Genomic DNA, 21,907 nt, shown 5'->3' on the forward strand with positions numbered 1-21,907 from the left:
CCAAGACCATATCGGTAGAATGAACTCGACGAGTCTGTTGTCATGTCTCCTCAGAAATGAGCTCCCCAAGAGCAACCTCAAGTGTAGGAAGAGGAGATCGATGTAACAAAGAAGCTCGAGTATTCTCAAATTCATCCCGAATATGCATCATAAAGTATATGAACTGACGACGATCCTGATATGTAGCAAAAAGCTTAATTAACTACTCATCAGAAAAAACAGGGTCAACTTGAGAAAGTTGATCCCAAATGCCACTAACTTGAGCATGAAACTCGGCATTAGACTGTCTTGGTTCCTGGCGCATCTGGGAAAGCGTAGTTTCCAACTGAAACTCGAGAGCAGCATCACTACCACAGTTGTATCGTTTTGCCAAAAAATCCCAAGCAAGTTTGGCATTACGAAACTTAGGAAGTAGACTTTGAATAGTAGGAACTGATGTATTAATAAACCAGGAAAGGATCTTACACTGAGTACTTTCCCATTCATTAAGAGCCTCATAAAACACCTTTATGGATTGCATGTCAGTTTTTGTGGGTTTTTGTTTTGTTCCAGTGAGAAAACTCCATAATCTCCGACCAATAAAAAAAATTGACATTTGTTGGGCCCAAGCATTATAGTTGGAGTCATTCAAAACAATCTCTATAGGGCGAGCAACATCAGTTAAAGACACCATAAAAAAAATGGATGATACTTACCGATGTAGAGCAAAGAGCAATTTAACAGAATTCGAGAGACGAATCTAGGAGATACGAGCACTTTGGGAGACGAGTCTGAGAGATACCACGCCGAAAAATTGGTGCTTCTCCAGAGAAAGAATGCTGCCAGAGAGAGCCGAATACGGAACTGAGAGGTGAGGTGGCTCGCTGCGGAGAGCTATCTATATCCTGCACGTGGTGGTCATGTAGAAAAAAAAAGAGATGCAAGGACAATATTTAAAATTTGAAGCACAATAAAAAATAATCAAGTCCCGAACGCCTTTCTAAATTCGAAGCAGGTACGCTTGCAAAGTTTTTGATCAAAAACTCTAATTTCTGAATTGGTTACTCTCGGTCTGCTTCTGGAGAAAAATTGTAATGTATGTGAAAATAACGAATGATGCGAACCATTTATTGGAACTCAGATTTTCGATATAAAAAAAAAAAAAAAAAAAAAGAGAACGCCGGCGGTGAGTCGGAGACCAGGATGGGGAACTAAGATTGCAGAACGAGTAGAGCGCCAAAGAAAACCCACCGCTGTTGCTACTGCCGGAGAGACGAAGTTGACGCCGAGAGACGAAGCCGAGAGATGATGCTGAGAGATGAGAGAAATAGAGTGGCAGAGCGAGCCGCGATCGGGTTTAGAGAGACTGTGATGGTGTGCCTAAGGAGACCAGCTGCAAGAGAAGATAACTGAAGTTACCGAAAGAGAGAGGAGAGCGTACACCGGTGATTGAGAGAGCACCGGACGACTGGGAGACAGAGAGCGCCGGAACTATGAGCGTGAAATGACGCCGAAGACAGAGAGCGCCAGACGGAGGCTGTTGCGTGCGTTTAGAAACGAACAGAGAACGCCGGACGGAGGCTGTTGCGTGCGTTCAGAAACGGTGGGCGACGGCAAGGAAGGTTAGGGAAAAGTGAAAAAAAAATTAAGTTTAGAAGGCTCTGATTCCATGTTAAAACTAATAAACTCTGTATTATTCTCTTTGTGTGTATAAAACTGTACAAGTGCCATCCTTAATATTATTTGATTTAAAGACAAAAATGAACATTTCTTAATTAAGTTTTTAATTTATATTAGTTTTATAAATTTAACCAAACAGGTTGCTCATTTTTAGTTTTTGGTTTTCGTTTCTCTAATTTTTGACAGTGATACTAAACAGTCCCTTAAATAACTTCTGTTAATCTTTTTCTCTTTATTGATACCTTTTGTGTCATGCATTTATTGGTCTATTGTCACTCTGTATGTCAAAATAATGTACATGGGCAGCACTTTTGCTGTAATTTTTTGACTCATATTTTTAAATATTTAGTAAATTCTATAACCATTCACATTTTTTGAACTGATATAATCCTCAGTTACAGGTGCTATACATTCTTCATGTTGTCATTTGTTTTTTATTTGGTTCATTCTTTGTTTTTTTTTTATTTTCAGTTTCATTTTTTGTGTTTGTTTTTGTTCTTTGTTTTTCCTTACTGTACCTGCCATTTTGAACATTGGTTAGATTGCTACATTTTATAAGCTCTTTGTTTCCATTTTTTTGGGTTACAAATATTTTTCTATTTGATGGGAAGGGACAGGTACACAACTAATTTTATAGTTGACATGGTCTGGGGTTCCCAGTATAGAACCCCATGTGACCGAGTGCTCAGTTGTGGTGCATCATTTATATGCATTATCACCAACTTTGAGATATATTCTGCAATATATAGCAGACATCACAAAATTTTTATGTGCATTTTGCATTTCTGCATAATTCATTCCTCAACATGATGCTGTGGATCTCTAAAAAGTCTCATTATTGAGCTGCAAGGAGGTCTTTTATCTTAGCAGGGAATTTAACTCAACCAGAAGCCCAAAATAAGCAGCTATTTTGCTTTAAATATGGTAAAAAATTGCTTTTGTAGTAAGCACTAAACACTTACCTTTAAGAACACTATATACTGTCTTAACTGATAAATTTTGGAGATGTATGTTCTAACTTCAGTAATAACATTGCAGTATGTGGATCTATGGTCTCTCAATATCTTGTGCTCAATTACTTCGGACAAGAGGAGACCTGCTGTATCTTCAGATATAGTGGGATTTCTCATGGACCAAATTTTTATTGATCCTATTTCAAACTTCCTGCATTATGTTATCATTGAAAATTGGTGACTCTACCAACTTCTGAAGGATTAAGGGGGGATATAATGAAAATTTACTGAATTCACAAATTTCAATGATGTTAGATGGATGGTCACAACTTGGCCATCCTGATTTCAAATTAGTCGACCATAAATGAATTTGATTTGAGTGTGTTTTTCCCTATCACTTTCCTTTTTTCTTCTTTTTCTCTTTCTTTATGTCTCTACCCCATCATGCTGCAAGGCACAAGTGATTACTATATGGAACTGGAGGATGCTGCTGCTCAATCTCTGTTAATATCTTCCATAGAGATTCTATGTGTTTTAGCAGTTATGGAGACCGAAGATGAAAGCACTGGCACAACTAAGAGCAGCACAATATTTTATTGTTGAATATGGATTGAGTTGTACTTATATGGGTTCTATTCCACTATGGAAGTTCATCAATTTTTATTGTTAGCAGTTAGCAAACACATGCACATGTGTTTGTGTCTCTCTTGAGATGTAGACATTGTTGATGGACACCATTGTTGATTTTTGGTCGGGCACAGTTGTGGTATATGGCTGGAGTCTCCATAGAACCCTCGCTAAACCATTATGGTTCCCAATCTTGCTGATTACAGAAAATATTCTGATTCTGCTTTTGGTTCATAGAATTCAGTTACTTGTAGTTAGTAATTTTTTGGGTTGGTCTCATGCCATAACTGAAACTTCTTTTTTATGCTGGTTGGACATTGCTACTGCTGTCTCAGGTGCTTCTGTTGCATGAATAGATATCAAGTTCTTGTTCTTATTCCTTGTCTATTTCATTTCTGTAGGTTTTGGATTCAAACTTTTAATGCAGGTTTTGATAATTTATGGGAGAGAGTATAAGTTGAGTTGTAATTCTGTTGCTAACCTGCCTTTTGTTTGGTTGTGCAGAGAGCGAATTTGCTTGATATACAAGATACTTTACTTAATGTACAAGATAATTTGCTCAAGGCATTACATCACCTCCAGGTATGCTCAATTACATTATTTTCGTAACTTGGAAGCTTACATTTTTTTGGGAAATTTAAAGGATATGTTGTCTGATTTCTTCTAAATATTTGTCTTTGGTTGTTGTATGCCTTCAGTTGGTGCTACTTGTGTGTATGCATGCCAACTGCCTCATTAACTATTATTTAAGCTAAGGCCTGCAAATTAAATGGCATGTTAATGATGCTTATGGAAGTTTTACTTCTTGCCACTCTTTCATTGATGTTCAATGATGTACTTTCTATGGAAGAATTTGAGCTTCCCCCTTCTCTTCTGACAGTTTGTACATTGTTCTATTTTCTTAGGCAGTTGAGACTTTTAGTTCATGTATTCTGTGCATGCCTAGCTTAAAAGTATTTTTTTTACTATATGTATTTTATTTGGTAGATATTGTTGATTTTGATGTGGAAGAGCATCATGGGGTGACATAAAATCAATAATTAGGACAAAAAATTTCAGCTGTTAATTGAGCATCTGATAGTGGTGAAGCAGTCTGTTCCATACTGATATTGAATCTGCTCCCCCCCCCCCCCCCTTTTTTCTGGTGAAAAAAAAAAAAACCTGCACTTCTGCTATTGAGTTTGGGGCGTAATTTTGGTTTTGTAGAGCCCAGTTTGTGGGGCGGGTGCACACATGGTGGATGGATTTATTTCTGGTAAAGAGTTTCAGCATGGGCAATCTGGTAATTTTCCCTATTTTCTGATGACTAGCAAATCAATATTTTTTTATATTCACATTTGTTTTTCAAAACAAATATTGATGGTTTAGTTGTTTCCTTTTTATTGGGTCAAGGTTTTGTAGCTATGGTTGCATGCTTGCAGCTTTATCATGAGTGTTGTTAAGAGACATGTAATGCATTGAAGTATACAAATTATGCATGGAGGCATAATGGTACACGGCCTCAAATGATCATAGATGTGATGAGGTGGACTTGCATTCAAGATTTTATTTAGTAATTTGTAAATTATTTTACTTCACTTGATTATAGAGTAGATCCTAATGAAGTGAACAAGAGAACTGCATTAAAAATATTAATTATGTAGAATTCTTGGTTACAGTTATGGTTGATTATTTGATTCATAGTCCAGACATATTAGTGATTGATGGCTGCTTTCAACTATTTGCACGAAAATGTTACACATGGACCAAAGATAAGGTTGGAGAAACACAAATTTTTGCTTTCTGCGACAGCACTTTTAGTATGTGACATTACCAACACCCCTCAATATTTAAGACCACTATCTCAGCAAAGGAGGGATTTTAAACTAGAGAAGGTGTTGGATATATATATACTCCATTTTTTAGTTTTTTTAAAGAAGAAAAATGATGGCATTGTCATGGTATTCCCTTCGCATGTTTGAAGGTCTGCCACTTGTAAAACCATCTCGTTTTGTGTTTGTTAAAGCTTGATATACATTGTTGATCCACATCCTAATTACTTAAGCTTTTAGGTAAAGTGGTAATCTAACATGGTATTAGAGCTGGTTACCAGGAGGTCTTGGGTTCTAGTTTTGTTGCCTGCGTTTATTGTGTGCATTTAAAAAAATATTATTGTGTTTCATATCATGGATGTTATTTATCGCGTGTTTATCTCTCCACGTACTGTCAGACTGCATGTGCGGGGGAATGTTAAGGCTTGATATACATTGTTGGCCCCAACCTAATAGATTAACCTTTTAGGTGTAGTGGAAATCTAACAGTGTTCAGTGTTCAGGTGCTGAAAACTTTGGAATTGATATTGCCGTATTTCATTTTCCCTAGCTGAAAAGTGTGGGCTTTTAACAAATTACCCTTAATTCTCGGGGGATAGTTGCAAGTAACCCCCTTAGTTCTCAATTTGAGTAAGCTCCCACCTTATTTGTCACTATTGGTGCAATGTCCTCCCAAATTTTTTTTTTTTTCGAAGATTGGGATTACTCAGATGGAGAGAGAAACTTTCTAAAGGACACCTATACCCTTACTTAAGCTGTAAAGGGATAAAAATCTTTTGGCAAGAAATCCCCTTAGTTCTTAGAATAGTAGCAATTTAATCCCTTAATAATTGTATAACACTTGATAAGTTAGGGAGTTGAGAGTCCCCATGAAGTTAGCTGCCTCACTCTCTAGACCTTCCATGCCCCATTTTTTCAAGCCAAGGCAAATACTTGAAGTGGGAAAACAACATATGAATCCCGCCCATGTTGAATACTTGAATGTTTTAACATATTGTTAGCCATCTGGAAACCTGAAATTAATGGATTAGAATAAACTGCATACAAATGAATGCAAAGGCACCTTGCAATAAAACATGATGGATACAGCAGTTCTATACATTCTGTAAAATCTTTCCTGTCGACAAAAAGTGCTGCAAAATTTGATGGAAGCAAAGTCAATAAATGTTCCAACTTTGTTCGGAATGTGGAGTTGAGGATAAAGAATCAGGCCCTTAAAAATCTAAAAATAAAATAAAAACTCAAAAGTTTGAAATTCTATTGGTGCAAATGCAAAAATAAAAATAAAAAATGAATTTCAGGGATGTTTGGCATGGGTTATCGTTTAGGATTCTAAAAATGTGGAATGCTGGATGCCCACAATTGGAACCATGGGAATCCCCTGTGGTGGGCATGTTAGATTCCTCAGGAATGCCCCCAGAACCCTCTCGTCCTTGGGTAATCTTGGATTCCTTTAGGTATACGGGACAAAAATCTCCCAGCATTCATTGCTCCTTGACAAAATTGCTCCGTCTTGTTCACTAATAATAATATTATTATTTTTATTTAATAAAAAAGAAGATATATTAAGAGAGGGAGATAATCTAAAATTTGACCGAGGATATGAAATCATAAAAAAAAACAAAAAACTGAAAAACAAATTAATATTAAAAAGAAAAATATTAAACTAAAAATAAAAATAAATTATTATTATTATTATTATTATTGGTTTTCAGTGATTAGTTTTGTTGGCTAATAATAATAATAAAATAATATTAATTATTGTTTATTTATTTTCGTTATTATGATTATTACTATAAAATTATTATTCAATAATATTATTATTATGATTATTATCATTTTGCATTATTATGATTAAAATATTTGTTGTTGTTACTGCTGCTGCTATTATTATTATAATTATTATTACTAGTGAGTGACAAGAATATACCCACTATTTATTATCATTACTAGTTTAGGGGTATTTTGGTAATCTTATTGAAATAACATTTGAATTCCCATGTTGTGTGAAACATTATAATCTTATATTTTCAGGAATTGTGATGAATGAACTAAACAAAAATATTTTTATGAGATAATAATCCTATTTTTGGGCATAAGAACCCATTGATTCCAAGTGAGCTTCTAGAATAACTCGAGCCAAACACCCTCTTACAGGCGAACCAAAAATAAGAAATTGCCATGCAGAGGGAAAGACTTGCCTAAGAATACAACGACCACTGGAAAATTGAAGAAAGCTTGAAAGAAAAACCAAGGGATGCTAGATGTGGCAAAAGGGGCTACAAATCAAAATGGATGAAAATCATGACAAAATTTTAAAACATTCCCAAATTAATAAAACTTAGATGAAAAATTTATAGCTTTGCATGGAAAAACACATAATATTCCCAAGCCTTGTGTCATAGAGATAGGAAGGGGAACCCTCAATATAATCTAATGCATAAGAATAGATTTGGGCAATTCACATACATTAGGCACTTGGAAATATTGAACAAGGGGCAAAAATGTTAACCAATCTTCCATTCATCTATGTGTAGCCTAACAGTGTTGATGGAGTTTGTGTAATTAGTTACCTTTGAGAGAGGGAGAGTTACAAAGTAATGAGATTAGGGTTTAAAATATTTTATTTAAGTAAATATAAGTAAGGTTATAATCATCCTTGTAAATTAGTTTTCCTCCATTCTGGTCACTTTTTGAGTTTTGGGTAGTCAATGCGAATAAGTTGGGAATTCACTAAAATTTAGGATTCCAGGGGTAACCTACATGCAATTAACCCAAGAATTATGAGAGGCTTTTTCTTAGAAGGCCCTTGGTTATGGTGAAAGGTTGTAGTCCTTAAGGGAAGGAGAAGCTATCATGCATTTGACATGGCTATATAAATTTGTTCTTTCAAGGAGTGTATTGATTTTGTGAAGAAAAGTGGGAGTGTATCATAAGCTGTTAAAATTGAAGAAGGACTTTTTTCTATGTCATATTCAAGGTTACAGTTTGTATATAAATACATGAGAAAGGGAACAAGATCACAAGAATAATTCCAAGAATAATGCCTAAATATCTGCTCTAATGACTGTACAATAATCTATAGATGGAAGGTGAAAATATTTCTCTAATACTCCCTCTCAAGTTGGAGCATGGAGATTAATAATGCCCAACCTGTGTGATAAGTCTTGGAAAGGTTCACAACCCAAAGCTTTGGTGAAGATATCGGCAAGCTGACTGTGGGTAGGAACGTGCTTAGTGAAGATGAGGCTAGCCTGTAACTTTTCACAAACAACATGACAATCAATTTCTATATGTTTTGTACGTTCGTGGAAAGTAGGATTCTGCGCAATGTAAAGAGCCGCTTGGTTGTCACAATATAATAGCATAGGCTGGAAATGCGGTACATCAAGATCATTTAAAAGAGTTTTGAGCCATGTAAATTCACAGGTAGTGGAAGCAAGTGCCAGATACTCAGCTTCGGCCGAGGAGCGAGAGACTGTAGTTTGTTTCTTAGTGCGCTAGGAAATGGGGCTAGTGCCCAGCTGAATAAAAAAATCGGTGGTGCAGCGGCGAGTGAGTGGACAACTAGCCCAATCCGAATCAGAGTAGGCTGAGACTTGAAGAGTGTTGGCAGTAGGAAAAAATAAGCCTTGGCCTGGAGATGCCTTAATGTACTAAAGAATACGTACAACAACATCATAATGTGGTTGTCTAGGCTAGTGCATAAATTGGCTTAGAATGTTGACTGGAAACCCAATGTCAGGACGAGTGATGTTGAGATATATCAAACGGCCAATGAGTCGTCGAAACGAGCTTGGATTGGAGAGAAGATCACCATTAGTATTATTGAGCTTGAGGTTTTGTTCCATGGGAAAGTTGGCAGGATGATGAGGATATTAAGAGCACATTTTCGTTGATTAAGAAATATTTCAGTGGGAGAGCGAGCAACTTCGAGGCCAAGTAAATATTTTAGTTTGCCAAGATCCTTGAGTTTGAATTTTTGAGCAAGCATGACCTTGAAATTGCTAATATCGGAGAGATCATTGCTTGCCATGAGAATGTCATCAATATAAATAAGTATGAGAGTAAAAGACTGATCCCGAGAGTGGGTGAAGAGAGAGTGATCGGCCTGAGATTGGGTGAAACCCTTAGCAAGTAAAATAGAAGATAATTTAGGGAACCAATTGTAAGAGGCTTGCTTAAGGCCATAGAGTGATTTCTGAAGACGACAAACACAAGTCTCCCCTTGTGTGCAATAACTCGGTGGAGGGGTCATATAAACCTCCTCATCGAGGTCATTGTGGAGAAAAGCATTGTTGATGTCCAATTGAAGGAGATGCCAATTCCGAGCTGCAGCCACTGCAAGAACACACCTAACAGTTTCTAGTTTAGCAACAGGAGTAAAAGTGTCATGATAATCCAAACTTTCTACTTGAGTGTAACCCTTGGCCACCAAGCGAGCTTTGTGTCGTTCTATGGATCCATCAGCCCCAATTTTTGTTTTGAACACCCACTTACAGCCAATTGGTTTTTTTCAGATGGAAGGGGTTGAAGAATCTAAGTATGATTGGCTTCTAAGGCTTGGATTTCAGCAGCCATGACATCACGCCTATGTGGGTGGTGCACAACTTGAGAATATGAGGTGGGGTCGGGATGTTGGGACATAACAGAAAGAAAAGCCAAATGACGATTAGAAAAACGATGATAAGATAAAAAAGAGTAGAGACAAGGAACTATACCTGAGGAAGATCTTAAAACTTGTGAAGCCGTGGAAGATTTTGGTAAAAGAGGGCAGATATAATCGTCCAAGTAAAAGGGATGTGTGGCAACTCGTCTTGGCCGTGAAGAGATGGGTGGAGGGGGTGGTGGGGAAGAGGGTGAGGGTGAGGAGACCAAGGGAGAAAGAGGGAGAGATGAGGGACTAGGGATAGGTGTGTTTGGTTGGATAGGTAAAGTGTAGGAAGGATGGATAGCAAGAATAGGGAGGGGAAGGATTGGACAAGATGTAGGATTTGGAAGTATGTGATGATAGGGAAAAACATTTTCTTTAAAAGTGACATCACGGGAGATGAAATTTTTTTTGTTTTCAAGATCGTATACACGATAAGCCTTATGATGGGCAGGATAGCCTAAGAAAACACATCGAAGAGCACGAAAAGAGAATTTATCGCAATGTTGGCGAGCAGTTTGGGCATAGCACAAACACCCAAATACTCGCAAGTGTGTATACGATGGTGGTTTCTAAAAAAGCAGTTCATAAGGTGACTTATGAGTGAGGCTGGGTGGAGGAGTGCGGTTAATTAAATAAGTGGCTGTGAGAATGCATTCACCCCAAAAAGATATGGGAAGATTGGCTTGAAAACGTAAACACGGAGCCACATTAAGAAAATGACAGTGTTTACGCTCGGCAACGCCATTCTGTTGAGATGTATCCACACATGTGCGCTTGTGAAAAATGCCTTGATCGTGAAAAAAAGTTTGAAGTTGATTGGATAGAAATTCCCGACCATTATCAGTGTGCACATGCTTAATGGTGCAATTGAATTGATTTTTAATCATGCGCAAAAATTTTTAAGGCAAGTGAAATTATCAAATTTCATGTGCATAAGATAGACCCATGTAGTACGCGAGTAGTCATCTACGATTGTTAAAAAATAATGTGCACCAGAATGTGAAGTTGTAGGATAACCACCCCATATGTCATAATAAATCCTATTAAAACAAAATGTGCTCTTATTTGTATTTAAAGAAAATGGTAAACGGTGTGCTTTGCTCTAGCACAAACATCACAAGCCAAATAAGAATACGAAACATTTAAAGTTCTTAGAATACATGAATGAAATAGAAGGGTGACCAAGACGTTGATGCCAAAGAGTAGGGTCGGGAACACGCTGAGAGTGGAAAATTGAGGCGGAGAAAGGTTTATAGTGGTGATGTCCATCCCGTACTTCTCTCGTTCCAATCAGCCTCCTCGTTGATAGGTACTGGAAAACACAAGAGGTAGAAAAAAAATATAGCAACACAATTGAGAGCAGTGGTGAGTTTGTTGATAAACAGTAAATTAAATTTAAATGAAGGCACATAAAGAACATTAGAAAGAGAGAGACTAGGAGAAAAATGTAGAGTGCCAGTATGAGTTATAGGAACAATGCCACCATTTGGAAGCTTAATGGGGCATGATTGATTAAGAAGTTGAATATTATCTAGAGAAGACAAATTGGAAGTCATATGATCTGAGGCACCTAAATCACGCTTCAACTTGAAAATTCTAGAATTGTGGCTTGGAGAGAAACGTTCCTCAGGATCCAGCCATACATCACGGGGGCATTCATAATAGATCAGACTGTGAACAATGAATTTATCAATGGAGTTGAGGATCCATGATAAGATCATATCACTGCAACGTTCCCACAATTGAGTTTTTGCTGAGGAGGACGTTGGTTTGGGAAGGGTACCATTAACAAAACCAAACTTATTTTTGGCATTCAAGGCCATTTTCATGGCTCTCTTCTAGGTAGGATAATTGTTACCATTGAGAAGGGTGGAGACTAGGATGGCACCTGGGTGATCAGTAGAATGGAGAAAATATGGAGCAGACACATCTAGAATTGATGGGGATGTTGCATTGGAGGAGGAGACCTCCGAAGATGTGATGTTGGACATGATTGCAAAAAAATAAAAAATGAAAATCAAATGGTTTTGAAAAAATATACGTAGAGAACCGTCGGCTTTGATACCATGTTAAAATTGAAGGAGGACTTTTTTCTATGTCATATTCAAGGTTACAATTTGTATATAAATATATGAGAAAGGGAACAAGATCCCAAGAATAATGCCTAAATATATGCTCTAATAACTGTACAATAATCTATAGATGGAAGGTGAAGATATTTCTCTAATATAAGCTTTATTGTTGTTTCTGGACATTGAAAACAAGGCATAGAATTTACCCATGTTTTAGTCTTTATGCTGGTTATGCTTTTACTAATACCTTTTGACTCCTGTTGTGTTGTAATGATGAATGGGAATGGTCCCAGCCAAAAAAAAAAAAAAAAAAAGAAAAAAAATATACGGGAGGGGCTAGAGCAAGTACAGTGAGCATGGGGAATTTCCAGAGATGGGACCGTAGGCATTACTTAATTTGTCGAGGGAAGATTATGTTGGGCTTAGAGTTGTGATTTTTTTCAAGCTAATAGAGGTTATTTTATGACAAAATTGCAACCTTGTGATTAGAAACTCATATAAATTTTTTCAATCTTGTAAGCATGAAAGCACAGAATCTTGAATGAGTTTCGCCCAATATGTAGGAGAAGGAACAACCTGGATTTGAGGTTGAGGGCACTCTTATGGTTAATAAGGTATGAGCCCGTGATTTAGTCTTTGCAAGATGTCCCTTTACAGGCAATATCAACATGAGCTGTTGTAGATTGTTTATGTATCTGCATAGGTGGTTCTACAACCTACATGCCTAGTAGGAGGGATATTTGAAATGAATGGTTTCCCATTGATGAAATTAGAAAATATTTTACACTTAGGTGGCATATTTTTGTTAGGTTCATGTTCCCATGAAGCCCACTATAACTCTCCAACATTTTCATAATCATCTTTTAGTGATCAGGTTAAATCTTAGCAGTGAAAGAGGGAATTTAACTATTTGCCTTTGCTGCCAAGTTTTATTGCTTCTCCATTAGAAATGAATTCACTTTGCCGATGTTATTGTAATTTTCTCTTGTGCTGTTTTTTTTTTTTTTTTTTAAATTAATTCGTTTTTGGTCCTAAAACAAGAACTTAATTGTAACTGATTGAGCCATCTAGGGTTTACTAGTAGGGAAAAAAAATTATTAAACATTATTTATCATCACCGCATCATTATTGGTCCCATGGATGTGGTACAGTTTGGGTATTTTAACAGTGAGATCCAAAAACTTTTTGTCTTGATCAGAAGAGTCTATTTGATTGCTTGTTTCACATTAATGAGTTCCATAATTAAATCAAATAATTTATAATAGTTATATATATGTTTTCTTATTTTTTTCATCCAACTTCTGCCCAATGATCTGCTTTGGTTCCCTTAAGAAAAGAATTTCTAAATGAAGTGTTACATGATGTGGATATCCTAGTGCAGAAATGGAGCAGAAAATTGTTGGTTAGATTTTTAAACTTGATTTCTAATTCTAGGGGTGCGAGGCAAGGGGATCCTTTATCTCCTTTTCTTTTTTGTTTTGGCTGTTGATGTGCTGTGTCGGATGATTGAGAGGGTCATTGATAAGGGTCTTGCCCTGGGCATTTCTGTAGGTAGGGATGGAGTTATGGCGTCTCATCTGCAGTTTGCTGATGATGCAATTATTTTATTTTTCTGTTCTTTTAATCAATAAAAAGATAGAATTCATTGAAGGTCACAAAAGGGGTGCCACCCAATTTCAACAAAAAGAACAAAACAGTTATCTCCAACAGTGTAAAGTATCCAAAAAGCCCAAATAATAAAGATATCCAGGCCCAAATTTCTTGCTCAACTGTCTTGATTGTAAGCCTGTAACCCTCTGCTGCCCAATCATTGCTAGAGCTTGATTCCAAAAGTTTCTCATCCATAAACAGTGAAGAAGGATGATCAGTGGTGTTGGGCCACACATGTGGTTGCAATAAATGAGAAGATTGTATCTTCCAAGTAAATGCTAAGCATGCTCAATGAATGAGAAGATTGTATCTTCCAAGTAAATGCCACGCATGCTCTTGGCTCAAGTAAATGCTACGCATGCTCTTGGCTCAAATAAATGCTGCGCATGCTACGCTGTCTCCATGGTTCCTCTCCCCACCTATAAAAAGGGTTGTGTGTTGTAGAGGAAAATGCATAAGTGTAATCGGTGGTGTAAGCAAGTGAGCTGTGTGTGTTGTAAACTGTGATTGAGAGGCAGAGAGGTTTAGCTGAGAGTTGAGTTTGAGTGTATTACTCCTCCTCCACTGCATTTCCTATTGATATAGTGAAACTCCCTCTCTCTCGTGGACGTAGGCCGAGTTTGGCCGAACCACGTAACTTCGGTGTTCCTTGTGATTGGTTGCTTGTGTTTGTGTTCAGGATCATCCCCAATCTCTAACAACTAGTATCAGAGCAGCTAACACTTGGTTGCCCCACATGTTTGGAGGGGGTGATTTGTTGGGCCACACATGTGGTTGCAATAAAGGAGAAGATTGTATCTTCTAAGTAAATGCTACACATGCTTAATGAATGAGAAGATATCTTCCAAGTAAATGGTAACAGTAATGGAAAATTACTTGATTGATGGTATATTCTCTGACCATTATGACGACGTTAATGTTGACATGACACTGATGACGTGGCAGAGGTGGGACCTGCTGCTGATGTGGCAGTTAAGAAGATCCTTGGCACCAAAAACCCGGCAGACATGTTGACAAAGATAGTGACTACAGAGAAATTGGAGCTATGCTCAGATTCAGTGGGTCTCCTAGATCCACTGAAACCATTCAGAAGATGATCACTGCATGAGCACCCTAGTGAGGGGGTGTGGCCACTCTTGCAAGGGGGTGCGGTCGCCCAGAGACTAGGGTGAGGACACAATTTTTAGCACCAGAGCAGCCAACACTTGGTTGCCCCGCATGTTTGGAGGGGGTGATTTGTTGGGCCACACATGTAATTGCAATAAATGAGAAGATCGTATCTTCCAAGTAAATGCTACTCATGCTCAATGAATGAGAAGATTGTATCTTCCAAGTAAATGCTACGCATGCTCTTGGCTCAAATAAATGCTACGCATGTTGCGCTATCTCCATGGCTCCTCTCCCCTCCTATAAAAAGGGTTGTGTGTTGTAGAGGAAAATGCATAATTGTAATAGGTGGTGTAAACAAGTGAGCTGTGTGTGTTGTAAACTGTGATTGAGAGACGGAGAGGTTGAGCTAAGAGTTGAGTTTGTGTGTGTTACTCCTCCTCTACTGCATTTCCTATTGATATAGTGAAACTCTCTCTCTCTCGTGGACGTAGGCCGAGTTTGGCTGAACCACGTAATTCCAGTGTTCCTTGTGATTGGTTGCTTGTGTTTGTGTTCTGGATCATCCCCAATCTCTAACAAGTGGATTCTAGACCGATCTCCGATGGCGACAAGAAACACCTATTTGCAAGAGTTATGCCCTTTTTCTGAATGTTGTTAATGGTAGGAACTTTCCCCAAAGCAGCTTCCCATGCAAAGAAGTCAACTTTGGTGGGAGGTGGAGTCTTCCAAATGTCTATTCAGGGGAAGTTGAGACTGACTCTATAATTTGTGTTCAATTTTTTATAGTAGGAGCTGACAGAAAATATGCCATTTTTCTTGAGGGTCCAATATGAAGTGCTGCTCGAGGGGGCTGTGCTGTAAATTTGACCAAGAAAATCAGAGTAATTGTCAAGATCCAAGTCGTTAGCATTCCTCTCAAGAGAAATGTCTCCTGCCAAGCTGAAAAGTTTAGGGAATTGTGTGTGAAGAAGGGGATATTCCACGTCAGATTATGTTAGAAGAAGATGCTATCTTCATTACCCACAGTGTATCTAATTTAAGAGAAGAAATTATCCCAACCCTTGCTATAAGGCTCACAAGCTTCTCAAGCCCATATTTGGCCCCCAGATCATTCTTCTCTAGGGATTTTTCCCTTTAACAAGTCTCCAAAGCTCATCACCAAGTAAAGAATTGTTGAAATCAGCCAGTTATTTAATGTCTGTTCGTCCCCTAGTGAAGGGTTGTTTGATGACCTTCCACTTGACCAAGTGATGCAGGGGCAGCGTCAAGGTTTTGCAATCATGGGAAAATTTAGAAGAAATAGAAGAGAGGAAGGAAATGGGAGGGAGGAGAGAGGAGATACCAGGGGGGAACTCACGTTCAATTCAACAATTCAAATTCATTAACAACTGCCTGCATCATGGCTTTCACACACTATTTATAAGAAAGCCTCTTTACATGAAATTGCATAAAAACACCTAAAACTACATTACGTTTCAAACATACCCATACTTTACACAAATATTACTAACAAGCCCCCCCAAAATACACATAATGTTATACTAATTTTACTAAATACATTTTAAACTACTAATTAAACCCAACAATCCTTTAACCCGATTGTTCGTAATTATTCTCTAACATGGCTCTTCCCAACGTCTTGCTGCTTGTCCTACATCAACTTTCTCCCAATTATAAAAAAGTCGGCCCCGGATTTTGAATTTTTGGAGGATCAAAAAGAATAAGTAGATTTGGACGTCTCGAAAGTGAACACTTGAATGAGGAAGAAACCACGTTTCATTGGCAGCACCATAGACTTGACTCGAGAATTAGCATCAATGAACTCATCGGGGATGACAAACTCTACAATAGGAATGTTTGAAGGACTTTGGATGTCTTCAAACACATTCTTTGCCTTGTGGTGTCTTCAAGTTTAGTAACTTTGACATGATCAATAATCTCAGATTCTTTGTCCTGATTGGTTGGTAGAGTAGGCTTCAAAATGTTTTCCTTTTATAGTGGAAGACATATGTGTTCTCATGTCCTGGAATCAAACCCAAATCATCCAACAATAGAGAACCAAGGAGTACATGGCCAATCTTCATTGGTATAATATCACAGCAAACATTAGCCAAATATTCACCCATTTGGATAAGAAACAAACATCTCTCATAAACGTGTAACTGTGTAAGGTGGTGTTATCATTCGAAGATATGTCATAAGGCTTTGGATGGGGTTTCGGATAAACTTGCATACAAATGACTCTATTTACAGAAAACACATTCATAGGACATCTTCCATAAAAAAATGAATTTGCATACTTTTTCCCATACTTAGGAAAGGTATGGAATGGCTTGCTATTATGCCTAGAGTATGGCAAAAAGCATTCATTTTTCCAGTCATCTGTCTTTAACACAATTTCCCACAATCATTACTCCCAATTTTTTAAAACTATCTTCAATTAACTTTTGATATTGATTATTTGATTGCCCTGCTGAATTGAAACAAATTCACAAAGAAAACTCACAAATTACAGCAACAAAACCTGTTTTTTAATGCTGGCAGTGACAATTCGATGATTTTGTACTTTCGTGCCAAATTATCACCCTTGCTTGCAATATGTTGTCCACAGGAAAAATATCTCTCTCAGGACATCATGTCCTTTATAGAATCCTTTTCACTCTCTCTTGGCTACCTGCCAAAATCAATACAACCTACGTACTATACAACCTGCCCTTAGGGCAACCTACCCTTTACCTCCTAGGTAAACTATCCTTTTACAAATGAAAAGAAACTTTTGGTCCTCAGGTTCTTTTCTAGCTCACTGATGGTTTTTTATTTTTTTATTTTTATTTATTTATTTTCTAACAGAACTAGTGAGACTAGAGAGGCTTATAATAGTTTCAACCTATTCAAATGATATTACGATAAGCTCAATATAATAAAAAATACAATAGGCAATGAAGTTCTTGCAGTACGTAAAAGTATAAGAGTATCATTCGCACACATGTATTTTGATACCTTTTTGTGTTGGTATGACTTTGAATATATATAAAATGCATGATCTCATTCAATACCACCTATGCTTAGTTAATGTTCAATCAACAAAAAAATTTGGAAAGTGAACCGTCACCCCTCCTGTCTTTGGGAAAACTGAATTTCCAAGAGTACCTTGAGTTCCCAGAGTAATTCAGCAGTCAACAGTTTGTTTGATTTGTATTCATTTTCAGTTTAAAATTTTAAATAGAGCAAATAGATCAGTAATGCTTAAACCATAAAATATTAATCCATGAGATAATCTCAACTAAGTATGATCATAGCTTCAATAATCATTTGTTAAATTGTCAATTAGAAGATTTTTAGATATCAATATATCATAATTTATCAATGTAACTCAATGGGAGAGACTAATTGAAGTTTCTCTCCCCATTCCCCAAGCCTTTCTTCATAAAGTCAAACATGAACCCTGAATTGCACTTTTAAATCTTAATTGAGCCATAATTGAGTTAATTGAGGAGTTATTGCATATAAGGATAAGCTGCTATCCTTGGAAAAACTTTCTCTTATTGCCAAAAGTCTTTTCTTGGGCAAGGAAGAGGTTGTAGAAATCTCGAGTATCTTCGTGTAAATTAGGGAAGTATATAAATGTAGAAGATTGTATATTATTGAGAGTGATTCTGTTAGGAGATTGTTTCCATATTTAGACATTCCAATTGTATTATAAATGTTGTATATTGGTTTGTACAATATTGTTCAAGAAATACAGAAATTCCATTTTGTTTTCATGGTATCAGAGTTAGGGTTTCTAAACCTTATCTAGCAATGGCCGACGGTGCCGTCAACAGCAGAGGGTCGAGCTCCTTTGAAATTCTCGACGGCGACTCTGAAGCCACCTCCATCGTGGGTTCGAATGGGCTATGACAACTTGGCCTTTCCACTCTCGGTGGAGAGATTGAATGGAAAAAATTTCCGTGAGTGGGCTCAGTCCATCAAACTTGTGATTTAAGGCAAAGGGAGGTTAGGATACCTTACCAGCGAGAGGAAGAAGCCCGCCTCGACCGACGTTGCAGCTCTGCAAAAATGGAAGTTCGAGAATTCCATGGTGACTACGTGGCTCGTAAACTCGACGAGCGTGAACATAAACAAATGTAGTACATTCAAAGATTTTCAAAGAGAGATTGGAGGAGTTGAGAGTTGGGGAAATATTCTTGGAATTTCTAGAGAGGAGTGGCAAAAAAAGAACCCGACTCGGCATCCGATTAATGAGATGCGTAGCTGTTAAAATGGCATCGCCCCAAAAATAGTTTTTCATATTTGTAGTGAACATCAATGCCCGAGCTACTTCAAGTATATGTTTGTTTTTACGTTTAGCAACCCCATTTTGTTGAGGGGTATCCACACACGAACTTTGATGAACAATTCCACTTTCTTGAAGATAATGTCCCAAGATATTATCGAAATATTCCGTACTATTATCAGTACGTAAAATTTGGATTTGAGTTAGGAATTGTGTTTGAATCATGGGGTGGAAAGTGATGAAAGTAGAATGGACATCAATTTTATCTTTTAACAAGTAGACCCATTAAATACGAGTATGATCATCAATAAAAGTAACAAACCATTTCGTATGAGTGCGATTAAGGGAGTGTGAGGGGCCCTATAAATCACTGTGAATCATAGTAAATGGGCGGGATGATTTGTATGTAGACTTTGGGAAGGAATTACACTGGTGTTTTGCAAGCTCACAACTTTCACATTGAAAATCAGAAGAAGTTTTATTTGATCAAAAAGGAAATAAACGTCTTAAATATTGAAAATTGGGATGACCCATCCTAGAATGCCATAACAAAATTTCACTATCTCTAGAAATAGATGCAGAATCACAAATTGCAGTATTACATTGTTCACTCGTATTTGCCTCCGCAAAGGAGTAGAGTCCCTCACACGTCTTAGCACTACCAATCGTCTTCCCCAATGATAGGTCCTGGAAAACACAGTGAGATGAAACAAATTTAGTAGAGCAATTGGAATCCTTTGTCAACTGGCTAATGGATAACAAATTGCAAGACAACTTAGGGACATGTAGAATAGATTTTAAAGTTATAGAATCGGATATTTGAATATTTCCTCTGCCTGCAACAGATGAGAGAGATCCATCTGCAATTTTAACTTTTAAATTTCCAGCACATGGTGAATAGGATGAGAACAAATGATAAGAATCAGTCATATGATTAGAGGCACCCGAGTCAATTTTCCATGGAGATTTGTAATGGGAAATAGTATTTAAGGCTGACAGAAAATTACCTCGGTGGGCTAAAAAACTAGTGGAAGACTGACCCAATGTTTGAATGGAGGAGAACATTTTATATAGTTGTTCCAATTGCTTTGGACTGAATATGCCACTTGGAGTGGTATTGTTATTTTTCTCGCCTTGTGACTTCTCAGCTGAATTATTGCTAGTAGCCACGATTTTTTTGATTATGCCTTGGCTTCCAATCTGCAAGTTTTCCATGAATTTCCCAGCAGGTATCTTTTGAATGGTCTGGCTTGCGGCAGTGCTCGCACCATAATCTCCCTTTATGTGGCTTTTGTCCAGATCTCGTAGGGGCTTTTGAAATTAGGCTCGAAACGTCAGGCCCTTTAGATTTCGGGTTTAGGGCTGATATTTCAGGTCCAATTTGGCTAATAGGTGTCTTCAGCATCACATTTCTACGGCTCTCCTCCTGCCTCACCTCTGCGAAGACTTCTTGGGTCGATGGTAGGGGTTGTCGGCCAAGGATCCTCCCTCACACATTGTCTAGGTCGCGGTTGAGGCCGGCCAAGAACTCGAAGACTCGTTTGTTCTCAAGTCGTCTCTTGTAGCGGGTGCTGTCACCGGAGCATTCCCACTCTTCCTCGACGCTCAGGTCGAGTTTCTGCTAGAGGTGTGTCATCTCCATGAAGTACTTGGTGACATCTCTCTCACCTTGCTTCATCTGCCACAATCGAGTTTTTATCTCGAAGATCTGAGAGTAGCTCTTGACATCGGAGTACGTCTAGCAAACAGCGTCCCAGACGTCCTTCGCCGTTGGTAAGAACAAATAAATCTTTCCAATTGAAGGCTTCATCAGGTTTACGAGCCACGCAGTCACCATGGAATTCTTAGACTTCCATTTTTGCAGTGCTGCAACATCGGTTGAGGCAGGCTTTTTTCTTCTCTCCGGTAAGATATCCTAATCTCCCTTTGCCTTCAATCACAAGTTTGATGGGCTGAGCCTACTCACGGAAATTTTTTCCGTTCAATTTCTCCACCGAGAGTGGAAAGGCCGAGTTGTCTGGCCCATTCAAACTCACGATGGATGTGGCTTCAAAGTCGCCATCGAGATTTTCAGAGGATCTCGACCCTCTCCTGTTGACAAAGCCGTCGGCCATTGCGTAGCTAAGGTTTAGAAACCCTAGCTCTGATACCATGAAAATAGAATTGAATTTTTGTGTTTCTTTAATAAATTCCTTCCATTTGCTCAAATAAACTTCTTCTAATTTTCAATGTGAGATTTGTGAACTTGCAAAATACCAACGTAATTCATTTCCAAAGTCCACACACAAACCATCCAACACGTTTACTATGATTCACAGTGATTTATAGGGGCCCTCACGCTCTCTTAATCGCACTTATACAAAATGGTTTGTTACTTTTATTGATGATCATACTCGTATTTGTTGGGTCTACTTGTTGAAAGATTAAACTGAAGCCCGATCTATTTTTGTCAGTTTCCACTCCATGATTCAAACACAATTCCAAACTCATATTCAAATTTTACGTACTGATAATGGTACAGAATATTTCAATGATATCTTGGGACATTATCTTCAAGAAAATGGAATTGTTCATCAAAGTTGCTGTGTGGATACCCCTCAACAAAATGGGGTTGCTGAACGTAAAAATAGGCATATTCTTGAAGTAGCGCGAGCATTGATGTTCACTACAAATATGAAAAAATATTTTTGGGGCGATGCCATTTTAACAGCTACACATCTCATTAATCGAATGCCTAGTCGGGTTCTTTCTTTTGCCACTCTCCAGAAATTCTAGGAATGCTTTCCCAACTCTCGACTCAACTTCAATCTCTCTTTGAAAATCTTTGGATGTACTGCATTTGTTCATGTTCATGCTCACAATCGGTATAAATTGGAACCTCATGCCATTAAGTGCGTTTTTATTGGTTACTCTCCTACTTAGAAAGGCTACAAGCCTTGATGTCATGTTCTTTGAAACCACTCCTTATTTCCAAAAGTCCTCTCTTCGTGGGGAGAAGTGGAGTGAAGATCAGTTCTTTGATTTCTCTACTGTTGATTCTATGCCATCTACTAAGTCTTCTATTGCATCATTTCCTGACCTGTCCTGTGCAAACA

The 21,907-nt window shown here is 37.8% G+C and overlaps 1 protein-coding gene across 7 annotated transcripts in view; it reads left to right on the forward strand.

Annotated features, from left to right (window-relative positions):
• Positions 1 to 21,907, forward strand: part of LOC131165423 (uncharacterized) — an 86,220-nt gene that overhangs the window by 14,866 nt on the left and 49,447 nt on the right. For all 7 annotated transcript variants that reach the window (XR_009139562.1, XR_009139561.1, XM_058123228.1 and 4 more), the window contains 2 exons: positions 3,744 to 3,821; positions 4,446 to 4,521. Coding sequence is in view for 5 of the 7 variants with exons in the window: in XM_058123228.1 (XP_057979211.1) it covers positions 3,744 to 3,821; positions 4,446 to 4,521 (154 nt within the window). In the remaining 2 variants the exon portion in view is untranslated. The remainder of the gene's footprint in view (positions 1 to 3,743; positions 3,822 to 4,445; positions 4,522 to 21,907) is intronic.

This window comes from Malania oleifera, chromosome 10 (genome assembly GCF_029873635.1).
Source record: "Malania oleifera isolate guangnan ecotype guangnan chromosome 10, ASM2987363v1, whole genome shotgun sequence".
NCBI lineage: Eukaryota > Viridiplantae > Streptophyta > Magnoliopsida > Santalales > Ximeniaceae > Malania > Malania oleifera.